Here is a 23,118-nt window from a genome sequence, read left to right on the forward strand (position 1 = left end):
TGATAGTGTCTGGCCTAACATTTAGGTCTTTAATCTATTTTGAGTTTATTTTTGTGTATGGTGTTAGGGAGTGTTCTAATTTCATTCTCTTACATGTAGCTGTCCAGTTTTCCCAGCACCACTTAATTGAAGGGCCATCTTTTCTCCATTGTATATTCTTGCCTCCTTTATCAAAAATAAGGTGACCATATGTGTGTGGGTTTATCTCTGGGCTTTCCATCCTATTCCATTGATCTATATTTCTGTTTCTGTGGCAGTACCATACTGTCTTGATTAAGGTAGCTTTGTAGTATAGTCTGAAGTCAGGGAGCCTGATTCCTCCAGCTCCGTTTTTCTTTCTCAAGATTGCTTTGGCTATTCGGGATCTTTTGTGTTTCCATACAAATTGTGAAATTCTTTGTTCTAATTCTGTGAAAAATGCCATAGGTAGTTTGATAGGGGTTGCGCTGAATCTGTAGACTGCTTTGGGTAGTAGAGTCATATTCACAATGTTGATTCTTCCAATCCAAGAACATGGTATATCTCTCCATCTGTTTGTATCACCTTTAATTTTTTCCATCAGAGTCTCATAGTTTCCTGCGTACAGGTCTTTTGTCTCCTTAAGTAGGTTTATTCCTAGGTATTTTACTCTTTTTGTTGCAGTGGTAAATGGGAGTGTTTCCTTAATTTCTCTTTCATATTTTTCATCATTAGTGTATAGGAATGCAAGAGATTTCAGAAGTGCATTAATTTTGTATCCTGCAACCTTACCACATTTAATGATTAGCTCTAGTAGTTTTCTGGTGGCATCTTTAGGATTCTCTATGTATAGTATCATGTCATCTGCAAACAGTGACAGTTTTGATTCTTCTTTTCTGAGTTGGATTCCTTTTATTTCTTTTTCTTTTCTGATAACTGTGGCTAAAACTTCCAAAACTATGTTGAATAAGAGTGGTGAGAGTGGGCAACCTTGTCTTATTCCTGATCTTAGTGGAAATCGTTTCAATTTTTCACCATTGAGAACGATATTGTCTGTGGGTTTGTTATATATGGCCTTTATTGTGTTTAGGTATGTTCCCTCTATGCCCACTTTCTGGAGAGTTTTTATCATAAATGGGTGTTGAATTTTGTCAAAAGCTTTTTCTGCATCTATTGAGATGATCATAGGGTTTTTCTCCTTCAATTTGTTAATATGGTGTATTACATTAATTGATTTGCATATGTTGAAGAATCCCTGCATTCCTGACATAAATCCCACTTGATCATGGTGTGTGATCCTTTTAATGTGCTGTTGGATTCTGTTTCCTAGTATTTTATTGAGGATATTTGCATCTATGTTCATCAGTGATATTGGCCTGTAGTTTTCTTTTTTTGTGATATCTTTGTTTGGTTTTGGTATCGGGGTGACGGTGGCCTCGTAGAATGAGTTTGGGAGTGCTCCTCCCTCTACTGTATTTTGGAAGAGTTTCAGAAGGATAGTCGTTAGCTCTTCTCTAAATGTTTGACAGAATTTCCTGTGAAGCCATCTGGTCCTGGGCTTTTGTTTGTTGGAAGATTTTTAATCACAGTTTCAATGTCAGTGCCTGTGATTGGTCTGTTTATATTTTCTATTTCTTCCTGGTTCAGTCTCGGAAGGTTGTGCTTTTATAAGAATTTGTCCATTTCTTCCAGGTTGTCCATTTTATTGGCATAGAGTTGCTTGTAGTAATCTCTCATGATCCTTTGTATTTCGGCAGTGTCAGTTGTTACTTCTCCTTTTTCATTTCTAATTCTATTGATTTGTGTCTTCTCCCTTTTTTTTTTGATGAGTCTGGCTAATGGTTTATCAATTTTGCTTATCTTCTCAAAGAACCAGCTTTTAGTTTTATTGATCTCTGGTATTGTTTCCTTCATGTTTTTTTCATTTAATTCTGATCTGATCTTTATGATTTCTCTCCTTCTGCTAACTTTGGGGGTTTTTTCTTCTTTCTCTAATTGCTTTAAGTGTAAGGTTAGGTTGTTTATATGAGATGTTTCTTGTTTCTTGAGATAGGATTGTATTGATATAAACTTCCCTCTTAGAACTGCTTTTGCTGCATCCCAAAGGTTTTGGGTCATTGTGTTTTCATTGTCATTTGTTTCTAGGTATTTTTGATTTCCTCTTTGATTTCTTCACTGATCTCTTGGTTATTTAGTAGTGTATTGTTTAGCCTCTATGTGTTTGGATTTTTTACAGATTGTTTTCCTGTAATTGATATCTAGTCTCATAGCGTTGTGGTCAGAAAAGATACTTGATACGATTTTAATTTTCTTAAATTTACCAAGGCTTGATTTGTGACCCAAGATATGGTCTATCCTGGAGAATGTTCCATGAGCACTTGAGAAGGAAGTGTATTCTGTTGTTTTTGGATGGAATGTCCTATAAATATCAATTAAGTCTATCTTGTTTAATGTATCATTTAAAGATTGTGTTTCCTTATTTATTTTCCTTTTGGGTGATCTGTTCATTGGTGAAAGTGGGGGGTTAAAGTCTCCTGCTATGATTCTGTTACTGTCGATTTCCCCTTTTATGGCTGTTAGCATTTGCCTTATGTATTGAGGTGCTTTTATGTTGGCTGCATAAATATTTACAATTGTTATATCCTCTTCTTGGATTGATCCCTTAATCATCATGTACTGTACTTTTTTGTCTCTTGTAACAGTCTTTATTTTAAAGTCTGTTTTGTCTGATATGAGAATTGCTACTCCAGCTTTCATTTGATTTCCATTTGCATGGAATATCTTTTTCCATCCCCTCACTTTCAGTCTGTATGTGTCCCTAGGTCTGAAGTGGGCCTCTTGTAGACAGCATATATAAGTGTCTTGTTTTTGTATCCATTCAGCTAGTCTCTGTCTTTTGGTTGGAGCATTTAATCCATTTACAGTAAGGTACTTATTGATATGTATTTTCCTATTACCATTTTCTTAATTGTTTTGGGTTTGTTATTGCAGGTCTTTTCCTACTCTTGTGTTTCCTGTCTAGAGAAGTTCCTTTAGCATTTGTTGTAAAGCTGGTTTGTTGGTGCTGAATTTTCTTAGCTTCTGCTTGTCTGTAAAGGTTTTAATTTTTCCGTCGAATCTGAATGAGATCCTCGCTGGGTAGAGTAATCTTGGTTGTAGGTTTTTCCCTTTCATCACTTTAAATATGTCCTGCCACTCCCTTCTGGCTTGCAGAGTTTCTGCTGAAAGATCAGCCGTCTACCTTATGGGGATTCCCTTGTATGTTATTTGTTCCTTTTCCCTTGCTGCTTTTAATATTTTTTCTTTGTATTTAATTTTTGATAGTTTGATTAATATGTGTCTTGGCATGTTTCTCCTTGGATTTATCCTGTATGGGACTCTGCACTTCCTGGACTTGATTGACTGTTTCCTTTCCCATGTTAGGGAAGTTTTCAACTATAATCTCTTCAAATATTTTCTCATTCCCTTTCTTTTTCTCTTCTTCTTCTGGGACCCCTATAATTCAAATGTTGGTGCATTTATTGTTGTCCAGGAGGTCTCTGAGGCTCTTCTCAATTCTTTTCATTCTTTTTTCTTTATTGTGCTCTGCAGTAGTTATTTTCACTCTTTTATCTTCCAGGTCATTTATCCATTCTTCTGCCTCAGTTATTCTGCTATTGATTCCTTCTAGAGAATTTTTAATTTCATTTATTTTGTTGTTCGTCATTGTTTGTTTGCTCTTTAGTTCTTCTAGGTCCTTGTTAAACGTTTCTTGTGTTTTCTCCATTCTATTTCCAAGATTTTGGATCATCTTTATTATCATTACTCTGAATTCTTTTTCAGGCAGACTGCCTATTTCCTCTTCATTTGTTAGGTCTGGTGGATTTTTATCTTGCTCCTTCATCTGCTGTGTATTTCTCTGTCTTCTCATTTTGCTTAACTTACTGTGTTTGGGGTCTCCTTTTCGCAGGCTGCAGGTTCGTAGTTCCTGTTGTTTTTGGTGTCTGTCCCCAGTGGCTAAAGTTGGTTCAGTGGGTTGTGTAGGCTTCCTGGTGGAGGGGACTGGTGCCTGTGTTCTGGTGGACGAGGCTGGATCTTGTCTTTCTGGTGGGCAGGACCACGTCTGGTGGTGTGTTTTGGGGTGTCTGTGTACTTATGATTTTAGGCAGCTCTCAGCTAATGGGTTGGGTTGTGTTCCTGTCTTGCTCGTTGTTTGGCATAGCATGTCCAGCACTATAGCTTGCTGGTCGTTGAGTGGAGCTGGGTGTTGGTGTTGAGATGGAGATCTCTGGGAGAGCTTTCGCCATTTGATATTATGTGGGGCTGGGAGGCCTCTGGTAGACCAATGTCCTGAACTCGGCTCTCCCACCTCAGAGGCTCAGGCCTGACACCGGCCAGAGTGCCAAGACCCTGTCAGCCACACGGCAGCTGTGTGACTGCAGGTGAAAGATTCCACCTCTGTGCCTCAGTCTTCTCCTCTCAGCACTCTTTACTGGCTTTTCCTGAAGTCCTCTTCTTCCTTTGATCGTCTTTCTTATCTTCAGTTCCACCGTAGATGGCAAACATCTCTCTATCTTTGATGTCGATTGATGGATGTGGTGATGTCTGGCTCGCCGGGGCCGGGCCCAAGCTGTGTCAGACAACGGATGGACATTCATGGCGAACTGGGCCGCCCTTCTTGTTCTGCCCGGGGCCCCTCGCCTCTCCTCCCCGCCTGTCAGTGGTGTTGGAAGGCAGGGGTGCTGCGTCCAGTCCGAGCCCCAGTCTCCCAACCCCAGTATCAGGGCCTCGGTGGGCCGGCGTCCTCTGACACTCTTACTTCGCCTCCTCAGCATATTTCGTGAGCTCATATACATTTTTATGTAAAACTTTTAATAAGAATTTCTCCTGGGATTCTAAGTTAAGGTTCATTACATTACTAGAGGCAGCTCAAGCACTAATTAAATACAGGTAATAATTTAAAGAAAAGCAGTGGAGATTGAAGAAACTCAGGTAGCTTGTAAAGATATATCCTAAGACCAGGCCTTTCAGAGCTTGCATTTCAAATATATCTGTCAGCAAATTTCATTGCTGCATGTCCAGGACCTTTAGAGTTGCTCTCTAATAGTATCAATCAGGGGAAACTCAGTTTATACTTGCCAAAATCTATTTATGAGTTGAAAATGATTCTCTTAGCCAATGCTTATTACGTCTTTTAAAATTTTTTGCCACTAAAATTTGTGTTCTAGCATAGATTAGCTCTCCAGATGAATGGTGAAAATGCCTCAAAAACACTTTTGTCCCCTGGTGAACATTTATTTAATAAACTTATTTCACAGTTTTCACGTTATTTGGTAGAGTTGATTGACTTAGGTCAGAAATGACCAATGAGAAATGTATGAGAGACAGAGATTTAGCCATTTAGCAATATTCTTGAAGAAATTTGTACACTATCTTGAATAAAGTAGATCAATAAAAATGGTCTTAAAACTCATAATTATTTACACCTTTTCTCATTCCAGAAGGGAATTTGAGAGAGTAATATATTTGTTGAATTGAAAGCTACCTACATATTACTTTGTGCCTTTACTTCTAGTAATCTTTTCAAACTAATTATTTCAAAAGGTTATGAAAACAGTTAAAGCTTAGTTATTTAAGAAAATGGGGGACTTCCCTGGCTGTCCAGCAGTTAAGACTTAGCCTTCTAATACAGTGGGTGCAGGTTCAGTCCCTGGTCGGGGAGCTGAGAACCCACATGCCTCAAGGCCAAAAAACCAAAACGTAAAACAGAAGTAATACTGTAACAAATTCAATAAAGACTTAAAAAAAGAAAATGGATATTTTGTTACTCTTAATGATTGCTTAAGATCAACCTGTATGATGTAGAGAATTGGGTAGTCATTTCTGAGATAGCAAAGCTAATAAATATATGCAGAATCACATGTCAGAAATTGACTGGCTTGGGGTTAATCTTGATTGTCATAATATATCGGAGAAAACATTAGTTAGGGCCCTTCTCTGTTGTACTTTGGAACTAAAATGTTTAAAAGTATTGTTTCAAAGTGCCTAACATTTCCCCAGAGGAGTTTTCAAAACTGTTCCTCTAGTAGAAGATTTAATTGATGAAGTCACAGGATTTTTAAAATATGATGTTGCAGGTAACAGGGCTGTTGTATATTGTGGATAATTGTTAGGCAATCTGGATACCAGACCTTTAATCTCATTTACTTTTACCATGGGGAAATTATGTAGCTTTTCGATGCTTTACTCTTTACTTCTATAAAAAGGGCCTACTCTGTGACCCTTACTAACTTATGTTAGGAATTTAGATGACTAGAGCTTTAAGCCTTTTTATAGAAAGGCTCAATGCAAATCAAGCTCATAGCTATGACACAAGTTACTGTTGCTGTTATTTGTAATAGTATTACTGTCATTATTATGTTTCAGATCCTGGGAAGAGGTGGTAACTTTTTGGTATAATACACCTTCCTAGGCTATACATTAGTTACTTATATATTTGAAAGTCCTAGGAGTGGGGATTCTCTCTATGTATATATTTTTAATTTTAGGGAAAAAAGGTTTTCAGAGTTAAATAGGTTGGATGTAGAAAAATATTTTCTTCCATGTGATTAAAAGCCCTGTGACTTTAGAGCCTTTTGGTTTTTCTGAGAATTAAGTTCTCTTTTTCCTTGAGGACTGTGACAAAGGGAAAGTCTTTGGTTCTCTCAGTACATTTATTCCTTCTAAGGAGCTTCTTCATCTGGATGCCATACAGCGGTTCAGTGGCCTTTTCCTTTTTCTACCAATGTGTTGGGTTGGCCAAAAAGTTCGTTTGGGTTTTTCGTAAGATGTTATGGAAAAACCTGAATGAACTTTTTGGCCAACCCAGTATAAGCTCCTCTAGGTCATAAGCTGTATCTGTTTTTTGTAACCCAGGACCTCGTGCAAGGACTAATGCATAATAGCCATTCTATACATGTTTAAACCACTCAGTCCTATGAGGTGGGCATTCTGGAGGAATAACTGAGTATGAAAAGGCAAGAAATAAGTATCACTGAGATGGAAAGTTTTGGTAGGGAATGGTGAGAGGGAAGACTGAAAAAAAGATTGGAGCGTGATTTTATAAGTCCTTGACGGTGGTAAGTATTATTTTTTATGTTCTTTATCTCCCACAAAGAGAAATTTATTGTCATCCTACAGGTGAATGGAATCTGTTCTCCATTTAGTTCCTTTGGGAACTAAACAAGCGCTATTCCAATGTTTACTGCTTCTCTTTCTCTTGAATTGCATTCTTATGTGCATGGTGAGGTCTGAACATTCCTATCAGCAGTTATGGGTAGAGACTCCTCTGTGGGCTACTACAGATGGAATCAGAGAGAACATGTTAATTGTATCAAGGGCATATATTTAACTGAACTATTAATGATGTTAGCAAGCCCTTGATGAGTCCCAGTCAACCTTTAGTGCTCCTAAAGAGCACTAAAATTGTTGATATTGATGGATAATGGAAAATACCTTTTGGAGGTAAAATTTTAATTCAGACTTAAATAAGAAATTTATTTCTCAAAGATACAAGTAAGATAAGAAACTGGACCTCATGTAGAAAAACTTTTAGCCTCTGGAGACCTGAGTTTAATTTATTGACTTAAATCTTCATATTATGATACTTTTGGCATTTACAACCTTTGTCCATATCATGAAACCATCAGGTAGTCTGATATTTATGGGGTATGTTCCCTAGAGTGATTCCAGACCAAGAGGGTTTTCGTAGTAAAGATAAAATTATGAAACAAAGCAGCAAAGAGGAAATTAATGTAGCTATGACCTAATTTGAAGTGAAATTTTTTACATGTGTTCTTATTCGACCTCTAGATTGCTTATTTCTTAAAAGAAAATTGTACCTGCTCTGCACCCTCAACTTGAAGGATATAGCTCATGAAGACATTTCTTATATATTTCTTCATCACATGTTTTTTCTCATTCAGAACATTTTACATCTGTTACATTTACATAGGTACTCATTTCTAAGTTTCAGGAATAGCTGAAGAAACTGAATACAGACCAGATGTATGACACTGATATTAACAATGTTTTTTTTTTAAAGTTCAGTTCTCTAGTAGAAGTCATAAAAACAATATTTCAAAATGTTTGCAGCACCCCCTGCTGGCTATATCATGGCAGTTCCTAAATAAAGATGGCATTTTTAGATACTGTTCAGCAATACTTTAGGTATACACACCATTTCTATTTGGAGTTATTTTTATTTAGAAATAATTTCATTTGTATCTAATGTATAATAGAGTTAAAATTTTAATTGAAGACAATTTTCTTTATAATTTGTCAATTGATATTAGAATGCCACATATCCTTCCAGGCAATATATTTGTTGGAGACAAAGTATTTGCCATAACCTTTTTACTGATATTTCAGATGAAATTTGGTGGGGGAGAGGCTTCTCCCCAAATGTCCTATTTTATTGTAAATAATACTAAAATGACCATGATTGCACACAAATTTGTGTGCATGTTTATTACGTGTTAAATACAAACCTAGCAATATTCATGAAGCTTTAAGAGCACTTGGAATCTTGAAAGACATCCTCTTAGGAGGGGTTGGGAGTGGTGAGGACCTAAGAGCTAAGTGCTATAAAAGCCATGAGGACTGAGATCATGGTTGTTTGGCTCACCAGTTGTTTCAAGCCATGATCTGGAGTACTTTAGTGACCCCACTAAGGAGCTTCATGTCTGGAAAAAAAGTATTTACTTAAGGGAAGCATAATTTTCTAATTAGTGTCATATGAAATGACAGCCATCGAATCTCAGTTTCTCAAGAGCAAAATTCAAAACTGCTGAACTAACTGAGCAAACATCATTTCCTAAGTGGCAGGTTAAGCTAAGTTACAAAAAGTTTAAGACCATTGTTTCCAAACATTAAGTAAATTTCAGGTGGGATCCTGCCCTAACTTAAAGATAAATTTATTTTCTTTAAATAAAAACATGATTTCCTGTTATGTGTACACCTTTCATTCACTATTTTAACAAAAATTTATTGAGATTACACAGTGTTCCCCTAGTGCTTTATGTTTTCCTCCATTTTCGCCCTGTATTGTAATTGATGGTTTTACTTGTTTGTTTCACCCACTGGGTACTCAGTTAATGCATAATGGATGGATGGATGGATGGATGGATGGGTGGACAGATGGATGTTGAATGTAACAGGATTGAGGGTAGAATCTTAATGAATCATCCATGGCCTTTAATGTTCTTTCAGTTTCTGTAATAATTGCTCACTTTTGTGTATCTATGTCTTTGGGTGTGTTTTTTGGCTGACAGCACACATAGATTCTTAAATACTGTTAACTGATTTTATTTTCTTATAAAGAATTATTCATTCAAAGAAATGTAGCATTCTGAGTCATTAGAAACTCTTAATCATAGACTGCTTTAAAAGAACTGTAGCTTATTAGTCACACATTTACTGTAACACAGTCTTAAAAGCTAATGGTTGACTTTTCTACATTAAAGTCCTATGGTTCTGCCTGTGGTCCTTGTATAACAAGATGTATAATCTATTATTACATGCTAACATGATATTAGTATGATGATTAATTACCTGTGTCTGCATAAGTAAACAATGTTAAAGTACTTGAAAACAATTTATTTTCATAGCATTTCTCTCTACCATAATGGTAACTTTAGTATTAATTTTCTTACCACTCCTTTACAGCAATGTAAAAGAAACCTGGTAAATTATCACAAAATCAATATTAGCATAGGCCCTAATTAAGCGTCTAAGGTTCTTTACATATTGTACTCTGGAGGTTAAATTTAGCTTGTTATATAGGTAGTCATTGTAAGATATATTTTAGAGTGACAGAAAGTAGTTTTACCTCTACCTCTACCTATAATTTAGAAATAAATTTATACAATCTATTTGGACCTCTTGAAGTGACTATAGAGGTTATGAACCAGCTGCTCTTGGCATGTGCCTTGATTTAACAAATGAGGAAACTTGGGCCTGGAGAGATTAGACGAAACTTTCCAAAGTCCTGGTGCCTGAGCTACATTTCCTGATTAACTACCCAGAGTTTTTCCATATTGCTTACCATGTAGAGGATAGAGAATAAATTTATCTTATCAAACGTCCAGGAAGGGTGTTTTGCTGAATTAATTAGCTTGTAGTGTCTGTGAACTTATGTGTAACATTTTCGCATTTCTCTTTGTTGCAGAATGCAAAGTATGGCGAAATCCACTAAATTTATTTAGGGGTGCTGAATATAATCGGTAAGCATTTTGACAGCTTGGGAAACAAATGGGTCTAGTTCAGAGAGCAAAGACAGCAGTAAATGTTTTTGCAGGTTCATTTAGGGGTCATTTAACAGTCTGTAGAGTGCTTCCATTTTTTGATGCTATCCTGAAATGTTTTGATTTTTCCATTTTATAAATATTTTAGCATTGGAATTAGGATAACATACAAAAATGTGTGGTTTTTAGAGATTTTCTATTACGTTATTCTTTTCACTATATACTACGTAGTCAAAATATTTTGAAGCTTACCTGGAACATGGTTATAAAGATGCCACAGAAGTAATGTTAGAATTTTATTTTGCAGAGTAATTAGGCAGATAAGAATTTTCATAGCTTTGGGGAAATCTCTATTCATAATACTAATTAGGAAAGGTTTTCATTAGCTAGTGCTACTAAAATTTTAAGACAAAAATATAGCAGAATTTTTAAAACTTTTTTTCTGCTGATATACTTCCTAAAGGGAGACTAGGATGATTATTTTTTTATTTATTGGTAATAGTACTCAGTGTGTTATGGTTCAACACCTATGCAGCTTAATATTTTGTAGGTCTTGCTTTCCTCCCTCAGAAGTGCCTGACCATCTTACTTCTCCTTTACAGGTACACTTGGGTGACTGGACGAGAGCCTCTGACTTACTATGACATGAACCTCTCTGCCCAGGACCACCAGACATTCTTTACTTGTGACTCGGACCATCTGCGTCCTGCAGATGCAAGTATGGAAAATCCTTTAGATAGTTACTGAGTGGGAGGGCTTTTTGGTTTGTTTTAAAGATCAAGGTTACTACTTGTAGAATATCTGCTCTACAAAAACCCTGATGAATAAAATATTAAATTGGAGATTGACCAGTAAAACCCAGATTGTTGATACTTAAAGGCTTTATCGCAATGAAGTATTAATATAGAAATGGGTCCCCTCTTTATAATTTAAAATGTTATTTTTAAAAAATATACCATGAAGCTAACTAAATCCTTGGTTGAGATAGAGTGAAAGGTCATGTCTCCTTGATGATATTCTAGTTAGAAACTCAGTGAACCCAAATAATTAATGAATATATTGTAGTGATTTATATGCCTATTTGTAGGTTCACTAGCGTTGAATGGGGGCATGGACTTGGTTATTGGAATCCAGATTTGTTTTCCACCCTAGAAGAGACTTTGTTTAGCATGCATTTCATACTGCTTGAGTTCCATATAATCCTACTGATATTTTTTATATTACCAAACTTAAAGTAAATAGGTGAAAAAAAAAACCTTAAAAAAAAAGAAATATGTACATGCTCCTAAGAAACTAACTTAGAAGATACAAATTTATAAAACAAATTAGATAAGGAGATTGTTACCCTTTCTAAAAAGGTACCCTTGCCGTGGTGGGGACACATAATACAATGAAAATTCCAAGCATTAAGCTTCCCACAATATATTCACAAACTGCTCTGCTATATAAAAACTGGGTTTGCAGCAAACTTTGGGAACAGGTACGCATGTTAAGCAAAAGTCTAAAGCACTTTTTTCTGATCCAACTCATAATTCTTCCAGTGGTTTTAGAATGTTCTAATATCCAGATCCTGTAGCAAGTGTTTGGGAAAATGACCGATAAAAATTGTGCTGTGTCTAAACAGAAGTAAGAGATTAGTAGCAATCTCATCCCAAAATGTGCAAAATAATGTATGTCCTCTAACAACAAATGATATTAATGAGCAAAAGAAATATTAAATCTCTGTTAGAATGCCTTTTCTTTTCTTGATTAAGAAATCTTAAGATTAAGTCTCTATGATTATAGACTATGGGTTAGTCTATAAGATATTAGACCTCTAGTTTTATGAGCATAAGAAAGATTTGATATCAGCAATTGAAGGACAATGGAATAGCAAATTAGAATGTATTTGTGTGACTTTGGAGTTTTGGGCTAACCCACTTGGTAAGTGAACTGTTCTCTTGTAATTCAAGCTGAAAGCTATTAATTTAGCTATACCTGTACTGAGTCTTTTTAAGTATTTATTGATGTGCTTTTCTGTCTTTTTCTAACATAGTAATGCAGAAAGCCTGGAGAGAGAGAAACCCCCAAGCTAGGATTTCTGCAGCCCATGAAGCCTTAGAGATAAATGAGTAAGTGGGGGGAAACCTTGCTTGCTGAATGTGTTCAGTTGCCATTCATGGGATACTTAAACTATGCATTTGAATTTGAGGATTATTCGGGGGGGGATATTAATTTATTAAAAAAATTGTTTTTATAAAGGACATCCATGTGAAGATAGTTTTAGTTATTTTAGCCAGCAATTTAGTGGCTTTGCTATGACCCTAAATTAAATCCTTCAAGGGCTAGCCATGGAATAATGTGTGGACATAAAATAAATACAGTGCTTTACATATCTAAAACATTGTGACAGGGACATTTTTCCAGATATAGAATGCTCATCTCTGCCATCACATATTCTAGGTAGAACTTCTGCTAGTAGGGAAAACATAGTAAAAACATAAAGTGAAGAAATTATACTTTAAAAATATTTCAAGATCAAGACAAAGATAAGAGGAAATGCTGTCCTTAGTGCTGTTAAACATTCTGTGGGTCACCAAGGAAGGCTGGGAAGTCTCGTCTGGAGATGTCAGGAAATGAGAAAGATTCTTAAAGTTGGAGTCATAAAAGCTCAGGGTTGGCAGAGACTTTGAAGGTCTTGTAGTTCAAACACCCATCTGGTGCTTGAATCACCTCGACACTCTCCCTGCCAAGTGGTCGTTGTTAAACTATTTTATGATTTTTCTGAAGAGGGTTACAGAATCTTCAGAGGTCTTAGTGAAAAGATTCACTTGAGAGTTGGAAATCCTGCCAGTGTAACCTGTTGATCTATTTGGTTTCTGATTCTGTCATGCAACATATTTATTTTCCAGTTTCTTGTCATCTACAAATTTGATATGCCTGCCTTCTATGTGTCATCCGTGTTTCTAATAAAAGTATCAGGACCAGGGATAGAACCCTGTGACATGACATATAGAAACCACCCTCCAGGTTCATGTCTTCATGGATCATCACCCTTTGGTATTTATTGTACAACCAATTACTAAGCCACCCAGTTACACTGTGATTCAACCCATATTTCTGCATTTTGATCTTAAAAATGCCAGTTGTAGCTATGGATCTTTAATGTATAGTAAATCCATTAGAGTACATTAAGCTAGCACGAACTGATTTATTTATTCTTAGTGAATTTAAGCTAGCTTCCAGCATTCACTACTTTCTTTTAAAAATGCTTAGAAACTATCCCTTTAATAATCCATTAGAATATCTTTCCAAATCACTGTTCTGTAGTTTGGGAAGTCTGCCTTCTTCCCCTTTTTGAACATTTTTACTGCATTAGTCATCTCATCTTCTAGAACCTCTCCATTCTTTGTGATTCCTTAACAATACACAGAGAGCAATTCCGTGGGCTGCCTACAGGATCTGTTGGCTTCCTGGGATTTGCCTATCCCAGTACAATAATTCATTTACAATAGATCAGTTACTTGCTATCTTACATCTTTTTATTCATTTTAGGGTTTCTTCTCCCTTTGTCAGTCTGACAATCATTCTCCCTGATGGAGAAACCAGGAACAAAATAGGAGTTAGAGAGTTTTGTTTTCTCTTTATTATCTGCTGCTACTAACTATAAACTTTCCTTGTTTTGATGTTGTTGTTGTGTTGTTTGTCTTTTTTGCTTATTTATGTTTGTCATGGTTTTGGAGAAGTGGGGGTGGTGATAGGGCCTTAAACATAATTTAAAAACAGGGAATAGATGGTTGTCTTTAACATTTTTTGTTTTGCCTTTATTTTGTTTTGCAAGCTTCAGCTAATGTGGAGTTGTAGCTCTCCTGACGTTATTCTGAAAAGCTCATTTCTCTTGTAGCCCTTCATTACGTGCCCTCTTTCCATCTTTTTTTACATGTCCTTTAGACATATGACCTTGTGAGAGATCTCTGTGCAGTCACAGTGGTTACTGGTCACCCCTCTTTTCTTCCTGAGAGGGTCATTTGTGATTGCAGTTTTGATTAGACATTTGGAAGCTGCTTAACCCTCTTAAACCATTTTTCCTTCTGCGTCTCATGCCATTGAATCACGCCTCTTTTCTTTGAATTTTTTGAAGTCCACCTTACCTTCTCTGATTATCCTAAAGTCCGAAATGACATAGTAACTCTCTCTGAATGTTCCTATCAATTTTCATTTCACCAACTATTTTTTTCTTCTTGGTCAGAATTAGGTCCAGAGTTGAAGTTCCCCTAATTGCTTCCTCTACCATCTGGGAGATAAAATTATTACCAAAGTAAGTCAAGAACCTGTTGAGTGCCCTACTTCTAACCAAATGAGACTTCTTCTAGCAGATATCTGGATGGTTGACACCCCCATCACCATACTTTCTTGCTTCTGTATGTGTATTGTGTTGTGACAGGATGCATCATCTCTATCTTCCATTGAGCTGAGCAGTCTGTTCTGTACTCCCCAACCATTAGCACTTCTATTGCTCTTTCCTTTCTCCTTCACTCATAAGCTCTTAGCATGTTTCTACCCCAGACTCATGAGTTTCTACATAGAGGTATGTTTTCTTGGCCAGTAGTGCTACTCTGCCTCTCCTCCTAAGAGTGCTATTTGCAATATAAATAAACAAAGCAAGCAAGCTAGCCCCAACCTGTCTTGAGTTCCCAGCCCACCAACTATAATCTTATAGCTAATTCCTCTGATACTGTGTCCACCACTCAGTATTATAATCTCAATTTTCACTTCATTACCCTGGACCTTATATTTATGTGTCGGCATCTGAAGCCTGAAGTGTTGCTTCCCAATGCCCAACCCATTTATTTCTCCAATGAATCACTGGGCAGTTTTAGCATCATGATTGTTCTCTCCAAGTCATATCTGCTGCCCTCCACAGTAATTGGTTTTACAGCTTTTTTTCTGGGCGCTTTTTTCTCCCTACCTCACCACATTCAGTTTAAAGCCCTATTGATCAGTCCTGCCTGAAATTAGAGGGACTGGCTAAAGAACTTACAAGACCCCTCCTCAAGGCTAAGATTAACTAGTAACCCCAAATCTCACATAAGCCATAAATTCAGCCTCCTTTTCCTACCTGGCTGTTGTAGTTTATGAATAGTAGAAGTAACATTTGGTTTCACTTTCTGTTTATTTTCTCTCTTGTGGTCTGATGGAGGTTGTGATAAGTAGGGAAATGACCACAAGAGAGGCAGTGGAGAAAGCCAAGGGATATGCACAGATCAGGACCTGTGTGGTCTGCTCTGGCCTCACCATTTCCTTGTTACATTCCCTTTCTTTGGCATTTGGGTTGTTGTTCTATGATTTGGAAGGTTTAAATGTTCAAGAGTTCCCCTTGTTCGTTGGTTGAGTGTTTATCCTTTCTGACTTCCTATGTTAGAGGTTGTTGAAAGGATTAAATGAGACGATATATGTTAAGTGCCTGGTACAGTGCTTAATAGAAACTAAGCAACAGGTGGTAGCTATTTTTGTTAAAGGTGTGAGATTTAACCCTTGTTTGCTACTGAGGCTGAATCTAATTTTAAGCTCTTCTGAAATAACTCTACCTGTAGGTTCTTCCAGTATTCTTCTCTGACATAGAAAACCAGTGCTAACTGTAATGAAATGTTGAAGCACTGCTTGTTAAATGAATAACTTACTTGATTTAATGAATTTCTCATTCTGAATAAACCCTTAGACTAAAGAGAATCTGTGTTTAGTAAACAAAAGTAAACTTTATGGTATCTCTAACTTTGAGTGTCAGAAGGAGATGTTTAATAACAGCTATTATCATTGCCATCGTTAGTTGACATTGTTGAGCATGTACCACATGCTGGCTACTACCGTACTGAGCACTTTTCATGCATCACCTTACTTAACCTTCACAACCGCGCTGTGAACAAGTGGATTCCATGTTGTTCTCCATCAGGGAGGCAGAGTAATAACTTGTCCAAAGTGACACACTAATAAGGGGCAGAGTCCATATGCTCCTAACACTACTCATCCTACCTCTCAAGCTAAAACACAGACATTTCTTTTGTACCATTATTTTGTGTCAACAGCTACAAACAGGGGTGCATGAACCAGTTGGCCACTCTGCATGTTTTGGCATAACTCCTGCCCTTCTGCATGCACTCCTACAGCTATTACAATGTCCTTGAATTTGTAATTGATGGCGGCTGTTATCTGAATGGACAGGTGTGCAACTGCTTATATTCTCTTGGCTGAAGAAGAAGCAACAACCATTGCTGAAGCAGAAAAGCTGTTTAAGCAGGCCCTGAAAGCTGGAGACGGCTGTTACCGGCGTTCTCAGCAGCTACAGCATCATGGATCCCAGTATGAAGCCCAACATAGTAAGGTTTCCTCCAGGTTGACGTGCTGGGGGATCAGAATTGTAACGTGATTAATCAGAGCAGATTTTCAGTCCAGTTCAAAAGACATTTCTCCTAGATTAGAATAAATATTGTTTTTTGCCTTTCTTTGTTTTTATTAATGTTTCTTCCCCACAAGAGCACAGCACATAATTAACTTATAGCTTCATTACTGTTCATGTTCATGTTTTCATGCCTGCCCATGGATTTTTAACACTAGAAATAAAAGTAATAACCTTTAATGGTGACCCTTTTTCTCCTCAGAATTCTTACGTATTTCTGTTTATCAGTTGCTTCTCTGCCCCATAATTTTAAATCCTAATTGGGAAACAGGACTTAAATTAGCGTCAATGCTATCAGAGGTTTTGTCTTATGGGTCTTCTACAGCATGGGTTGCAATAGGACAGCTACGAATATAACAGCTATTGGTGATTGTCTCAGTATTTAGCTCTTATTTAGGAAGCACTGCTGTTGGCTCCTAGGGAGAAAGAGCCATGAATTCCTAATTATGTATCTTTTTAATATTTAAATTATTTAAAATAATGGTTTCTTTTATTTAACATAACTTTAAAATGAGACCCTTCACTTTAGTACACTAAACTGAGAGTCAGTGTTATTTTAGGGGAATGGTATAAAAACACGACAACGAAATCATTTCTGGAATTTCTTGAGCTCCTCGACTTGTCAATTTGTTGGTTGTTTAAGTAGAAATTTAGTGATCCTTGTGAGAGGGAGTGTTTTCATTGTCTAACCAAACTTTGGGCTGTTTCTTTAAAATGGAATTTCTCTCATTTCTCTGTCCTGCGTCTTAGAGAGTAGGAGTGTATCTCCTTCATATTTGAGATTATAAAATTAAGTTTTAGTGTTAAGCCTGGATTTGGTGCAGAAACTGAATGCATTAGTCCCCGTGACTAAGGTATAGTGAGATCTTTGCATTGTGGCCTGTGTATATAAGTCTGTCCACATAACCCCTCAATACACAGGTTTTAATTTTTATTCTTAGTAGTATATATGTTAGTCAAGTCTCTAGTCACCATCTATATCTTGCTTTTTTAAAAAAATTATGTATAGCACAGTGAATTTTGAAGACATATATAGTAAATGTCTGTTTTGTGAATTAAATGAGGATTAATACATAAAATTACATAATCTGTAATATAACTTGAGAAATTTTCTTTATTTCTTTTCTTCTGTAAATTAATCCCTTCAACCTGTTGCCTAAATCTATCCAAAAAAATATAATCACATCTTTAAAGTAATTTGTAGGTACTTGGCAGATATTCAGCACACATCTTGTTCTCATTGTTTAAAACTTGAAATGTTAGTACTTTGGTCTTAACATCTTTTAATAGCTGCATATTATACATATACTTAATCTATAACAGGTGTGTCATATTTTTCTAAAACATGGTAATTTTATTGAGGATTAAGTACGTACATGTTCTCACTGGTCTGGAAACATATCCAGAAATACACATAATTAAATAAGAGATTAAGATGAGAAGTTGTTAATGTACTTTTTAAGAGCCATTTTAGTGACTGTTATTACAAGTATTAAGCTTGTCAATACTTTCTCTAACACTAGGGTAGTTTTTCATTTTGTTGCATGGTCTATTGTCATATCTGGAATGTGTTATGTTGCCATTTAAAATTGACTGCTTTGGGGACCTGGAGATGATTATGATGTCACTAGTGTTAGGGAAAGAATAATGTAAAACAGAAGTTCAAGATGAGGCTTCTCCAGACTTAATGTCAAGAAGGAAAAAAAAAATAGTTCATCAGGATGCAACCTGAGATTCACCTCTTGGCATCTTCACCAAAAGCATGCAGCGCTAGAAGAATGTGGACTTCTTGCTTGTAAGCCTCATGCAATGTGGGTATGTTCATTTTCCCAGCACTTTGTGGCAGATGATTTTATTTATCGAATATTCAACATCCTAACTCAAAAGCATGACTTAATAGTCACGTGATGTGACCTTTGGCAGTCTAAGCACTTTGACTTTACTCTGTTTGCATTCTGCCATTAGAAAAGTTGTCAGTGCTCCTGGCAGTAAGGAAAAGTCAAAGGAGCAGACTCTTCTCTCTGAGGTTTTCCTTTAAGGGCATGAAAAATCCGCCTCTGTATTTTTTCTTGCTGCTGAGCTGAAAGCTCTTGTATTTTTTTTAAGTTTTGGTGCTTTATGTCTCCCTCTTCAGGACGAGACACCAATGTCTTGGTCTACATCAAAAGAAGGCTAGCAATGTGTGCCAGAAGACTCGGGAGGACCAGAGAAGCAGTGAAAATGATGAGAGATGTGAGTTTGAATTCACGTTTGGGAACAGTGACAATGCACCTGACTTACAGAAGGAGGAACCCACTGAATGGGGCCACGGCAGATAGTACCACTGATGGTGTGGTGGTCCCATAAGGGCTGGGGTTCTGTTCTAGCTCCAAACTTAGTAGATGAGTAATCTTGGACAAGTTACTCAGCTTGTTTGTGCCCTGTTTCCTCATCTGTAAAGTGGGGATAACAGTAACTTTAGCAATAACAATACACTAATAATAATGATTACTACTTAGGAGTGTTGTGAAGATTAAATGAGATAATACATGCAAAGCTTTTAATAGAGTGGCCTATTTAAGAAATCTCAGTAGATATCCTTATTATTAGACCTTTGGGACTGTAGCCAGAAGCCAAGAATGAGATCAGCCATTTTAGCTAACTGACTTCTTTTGTGTTTAGTTGTTAGGAAGATTTGAATAAACTGTGGCTCAAATTGCTACTCTCAAATTTAATAACATTATGATCTAATCTTATTATAGTCACTTCAAGCATTTTCCTACGTTCTTGAATCAGGATATTTTATTAGTGGTAGTCAACATAATAAGAGAAAATAGGTGAGAGTTTTAAAACAGAAGAGAACCAAAGGAGGTTATTATTATGTAACTTTAAATAAAAACAGTGGTTTTAAGGGAAACCAGTTGAGGAACTTTTACTTCCAAATTTTTTTTTCACATTTTTTTTTTATAGTAAGAAATACTTGTCATAAAGAAACGGACACCAGTGGGAATTGTATTTATAAACCATTTTCTTTTTAAAAACAATCTCAGAAAGCCTTTGTCAACGTTTTATTCTTCTACTGTCTTCCTGAATTAGGAGACAGGTAACTGCCCATTATAAAAATAAAAGAAACGCGGGGTAAGATAAAAGTGGCATCCTGCCCAATTCTCAGCTTTTGGGTTTGAGAACAGGACTGTGTAAACCCAGTGAGCCTTTCCTCAGTTTGTCTCTGGAAGGGTAGTAATTCATGTAAATTCCCAGTTACTCTTTGGTGGTGGGGACCTGCACTCCAGGCTCAGCCCTGGTTATTTCTGCAAGTTACAGTATAATGTGAAGGCCCAAGTGAGGCCCATACTTCTGGCTCGGGTTCTGGCTACTCCATTAAACAGCAGTTTAGCCACCAGACGTGAGGAGAGGAACAGAGGAGGGAGATTCCAAGATAATTCTAACTTGACTGAAGGTGATAGATGTTTCTTAGGCAAAGCCACTGCTAGGGGGATCTCCCAGGATTAAATTCTTTTGGTCGAAGGAAGAATTTAAAGAATGTTATATAGTGCTAAATTTTAGAAAAGGAGATTTCTGTAGAAACGTGACTTGCTTGCAAAGCTTTTTAACTTGCAGAAATTCCAGCTTTTGATATAGTGCAGAAACTCTACCAGTCCCTGAAAGAGCTGAGAATTTTATGAAGGATGGGGTATTTCTCTATCTTAAAGTGGCCCAGCCACATTCAACCTTTAACAAGGTATTTTATATTTATTGCCTTTTCTTAACCTTAATTAGCCTGGGACAGGCGTGCATGGAGGAACAGATTTTGGTGATTTTCTTTATTATATGTTTAAGCAATTTCATAGGCAAAACAAACTCAGATGATTTTAATTCCAGTTTTTTTCAATCAGTCTCATGCTGATTGTCATCATTTTTAGTATATACATATAAAATTTCACATGATTAAAAGCAATATGTCTATACTATGGTTTGATTTTTGTTTAACCTTATTTTGTATTTACAATCCCATTTATTGACTTAGTCTACAAATAGATCTTGGGGGAAAATTTGGAATCCAGTGTAATAAATGCTGGGCAGGGAGTAGGAAAACCTGCAAGTAACTCTCAGCTTTGCTCTTCACTAGCTTTGTGACTCGAGGCAACTTCCTTCCCTTTCATGGGCTCTTCATTTGTCTTCTGTAAATTGGGGAGAATGATTCTTACCTAAAAGAGTAACTGAGGGAGTCATGGGGACAATGAAATGAGATAATGTGAAAACACTTGGCATATAGTAGACGTGCTTACCTTTTTTCCCTATTTTTTCTCCATTACATAATTATGTCTTAATTTGCTGAACTATACCCCTGATGGGCATTTTGGGATATTTATGATTTCTTTTTCTTGAATGAATCAATTAGTCTCTCTCCTTCTCTTTTCATATGTGTATACACACACATCCATATACATGTATATATCTATAATCCTATGTATATATTTCTTGGGTTACTTTTCTAAAAAAAAAAATCTGTCATATTATTAGACTACCAATACATGTTGTCTTTGGACTGGGTCTACGGAGCATCCAGTAGATATGGGCCCTAGTGTTGTAAACAGTCCAGTGAAGGACACCGTCAGACATGGTGGAGATTTGTTTTGAAGAGAAATATCCAAAGTGCTCTTTCCTTCAGAAACTGCTGGAACCCTAAACGGAGGAGGGGAGGTTGAGGCCCCTCTCTCTGTTAAAGCCGAAGCTGGTCCCCGCCCTGCAGCAGACAGTTGGGCCAGCCTGGCTCCTCTCAGATCACGGGTCACGCGTAGAGAGGGACTTCCCTGAGGGGCCACTCCTTCAACAGCGTGCTCACGAACCATCTTGCTGGGAAGCTTCCTCTGATAAAACAGCACGCTGGGTTCCCGGCAGCCTGCTGATAAAGCATTAGGGCAGGAGGATCTAAGTTTTCATTAAGACACAGCCATCCTCCCCCGTGTGCGTTAGTGGAAACTTTCCTAGAGCAGATTTTAAAGTGGACATAGATATGGCAGAGTCAGAATGCCTTCCCTGTAGAAAGTAGACTCTTTAAAACATTTCTCTGGCAATCCCTTAAGAAAGGGAAAACTGTTAAAAACTGTTCATTGGTGATTTATCCTGAAAGAGAATGAATGGGAATTCTGGGAAGGCCAGCTGTCGATGGTTATGGATCAAAATATTGATCCTGTAAGTGAAATATTGATGAGGTAAGAAAACATAGGCTTCTTAATGTCAAGATTCATGGTTTCTCGTTTTGAAAGCAACACATTAATTATTTTGAATTCCCAGGATGTTTTCTCAAAAACTCACTTTAATTAGCTTCCTTTTGCCGTCAAGAATACAAAAGCACCGTCCTTACCGAAGGAGTGTTTGGCAGTGAATAGAGCTAATAAGAGAGCATGGTGGCTTTTGAACTTCACTCTAAGGTGTTACTTATTATTCAAAATGAAAAGAGTTACATTTAAAGAAAGTCTTTCTTTTTCAAATTTAAAGAAAGTCTATTTGCTTATTCTCATTTGGGGGAATTTTGCCTCTTTTATTTTTTTAATTTTTAAAATTTTTATTTTATTTTATTTTTGTTTTCATTCTTCCCCGCCTCTTTTATTAACATTTGATATATGACACAATTTTTCTCTTTTTAACTTTTACCATTTAGCTAACCTCACATTTTTCCTCTGTCTTTCCCTGGCCCTATTTGAGTAGATTGGAAATAGAATTCATAAGGCTGACTGGTCTGGCCCCTTAGCCATACTCAGTCAGAATTGGTGTAAACTGGTATGGGTGGGATTGTGTACTCAGATAAGAGGACCCTCTTAAAGCTCCTCTTGCCCCAGGTCATTTGGTCTAGGGTATGATTTCCCAGTCTTGGCACTATTGACACTTTGTGCCACATGGCTTTGTCGTGGGTGTCCTGTATTGTAGGCTGTTCAGCGGTATTGCTGGCCTCTACCCACTAGATGCAGTAGCAGCCCACCCCCTTGTTGGTCCCCAGTGTGACAACCAAAAATGTCTCTAGACACTGCTAGTCTTTAGACATTTGTCCCCTAGGGGAGGGGGTGTGCAAAATCATTACCCATTAAGAACCACTGATCTGGAGAATCCTACAGTGAGTAGATATGTATTAGGGCAGACATCAGATTTTTATTCACTCTGCTTGTTGGTAGTCTGAGTTTCCCCTATGGTGGGTACAAACCTCTAAAGCGTCCCTAAAATTGATTAGCTCCTACCAGAACCCTTGACCTGGGACCAGGCTGGTTTGAGGAGCTATTTTGTCTCATATGGGATTCCCTGAATAGGTGTCTGGGGTATGAAGAGTAAATGAACTTAAAGATTTTGGCGGTGTCCTAGTTGGAGGGATAAGAAAGAAACAGAGGCAAATTATGGGGTGAAGGTCTTCCTTGGTCCTTGTCCATGCTTCTAGATCATCGTCTGCCTCTCTTCCCTAACATCTAAAGCTCCTTTGAAAGTTGACCGTAA

The 23,118-nt window shown here is 37.0% G+C and overlaps 1 protein-coding gene across 6 annotated transcripts in view; it reads left to right on the forward strand.

The window, feature by feature from the left end:
• Positions 1 to 23,118, forward strand: part of ST7 (suppression of tumorigenicity 7) — a 253,601-nt gene that overhangs the window by 149,216 nt on the left and 81,267 nt on the right. For 3 of the 6 annotated variants that reach the window (XR_003795251.1, XM_029233721.1, XM_029233720.1), the window contains exons 4-9: positions 10,145 to 10,199; positions 10,823 to 10,938; positions 12,256 to 12,331; positions 14,449 to 14,517; positions 16,419 to 16,573; positions 18,788 to 18,885. Coding sequence is in view for 5 of the 6 variants with exons in the window: in XM_029233721.1 (XP_029089554.1) it covers positions 10,145 to 10,199; positions 10,823 to 10,938; positions 12,256 to 12,331; positions 14,449 to 14,517; positions 16,419 to 16,573; positions 18,788 to 18,885 (569 nt within the window). In the remaining variant the exon portion in view is untranslated. The remainder of the gene's footprint in view (positions 1 to 10,144; positions 10,200 to 10,822; positions 10,939 to 12,255; positions 12,332 to 14,448; positions 14,518 to 16,418; positions 16,574 to 18,787; positions 18,886 to 23,118) is intronic. The other 3 variants (XM_029233723.1, XM_029233722.1, XM_029233719.1) reach the window with 1 other exon arrangement.

The sequence above is a fragment of the Monodon monoceros genome, unplaced genomic scaffold, assembly GCF_005190385.1.
Source record: "Monodon monoceros isolate NGI ecotype Baffin Bay Population unplaced genomic scaffold, NGI_Narwhal_1 Super_Scaffold_2, whole genome shotgun sequence".
Classification (NCBI taxonomy): domain Eukaryota; kingdom Metazoa; phylum Chordata; class Mammalia; order Artiodactyla; family Monodontidae; genus Monodon; species Monodon monoceros.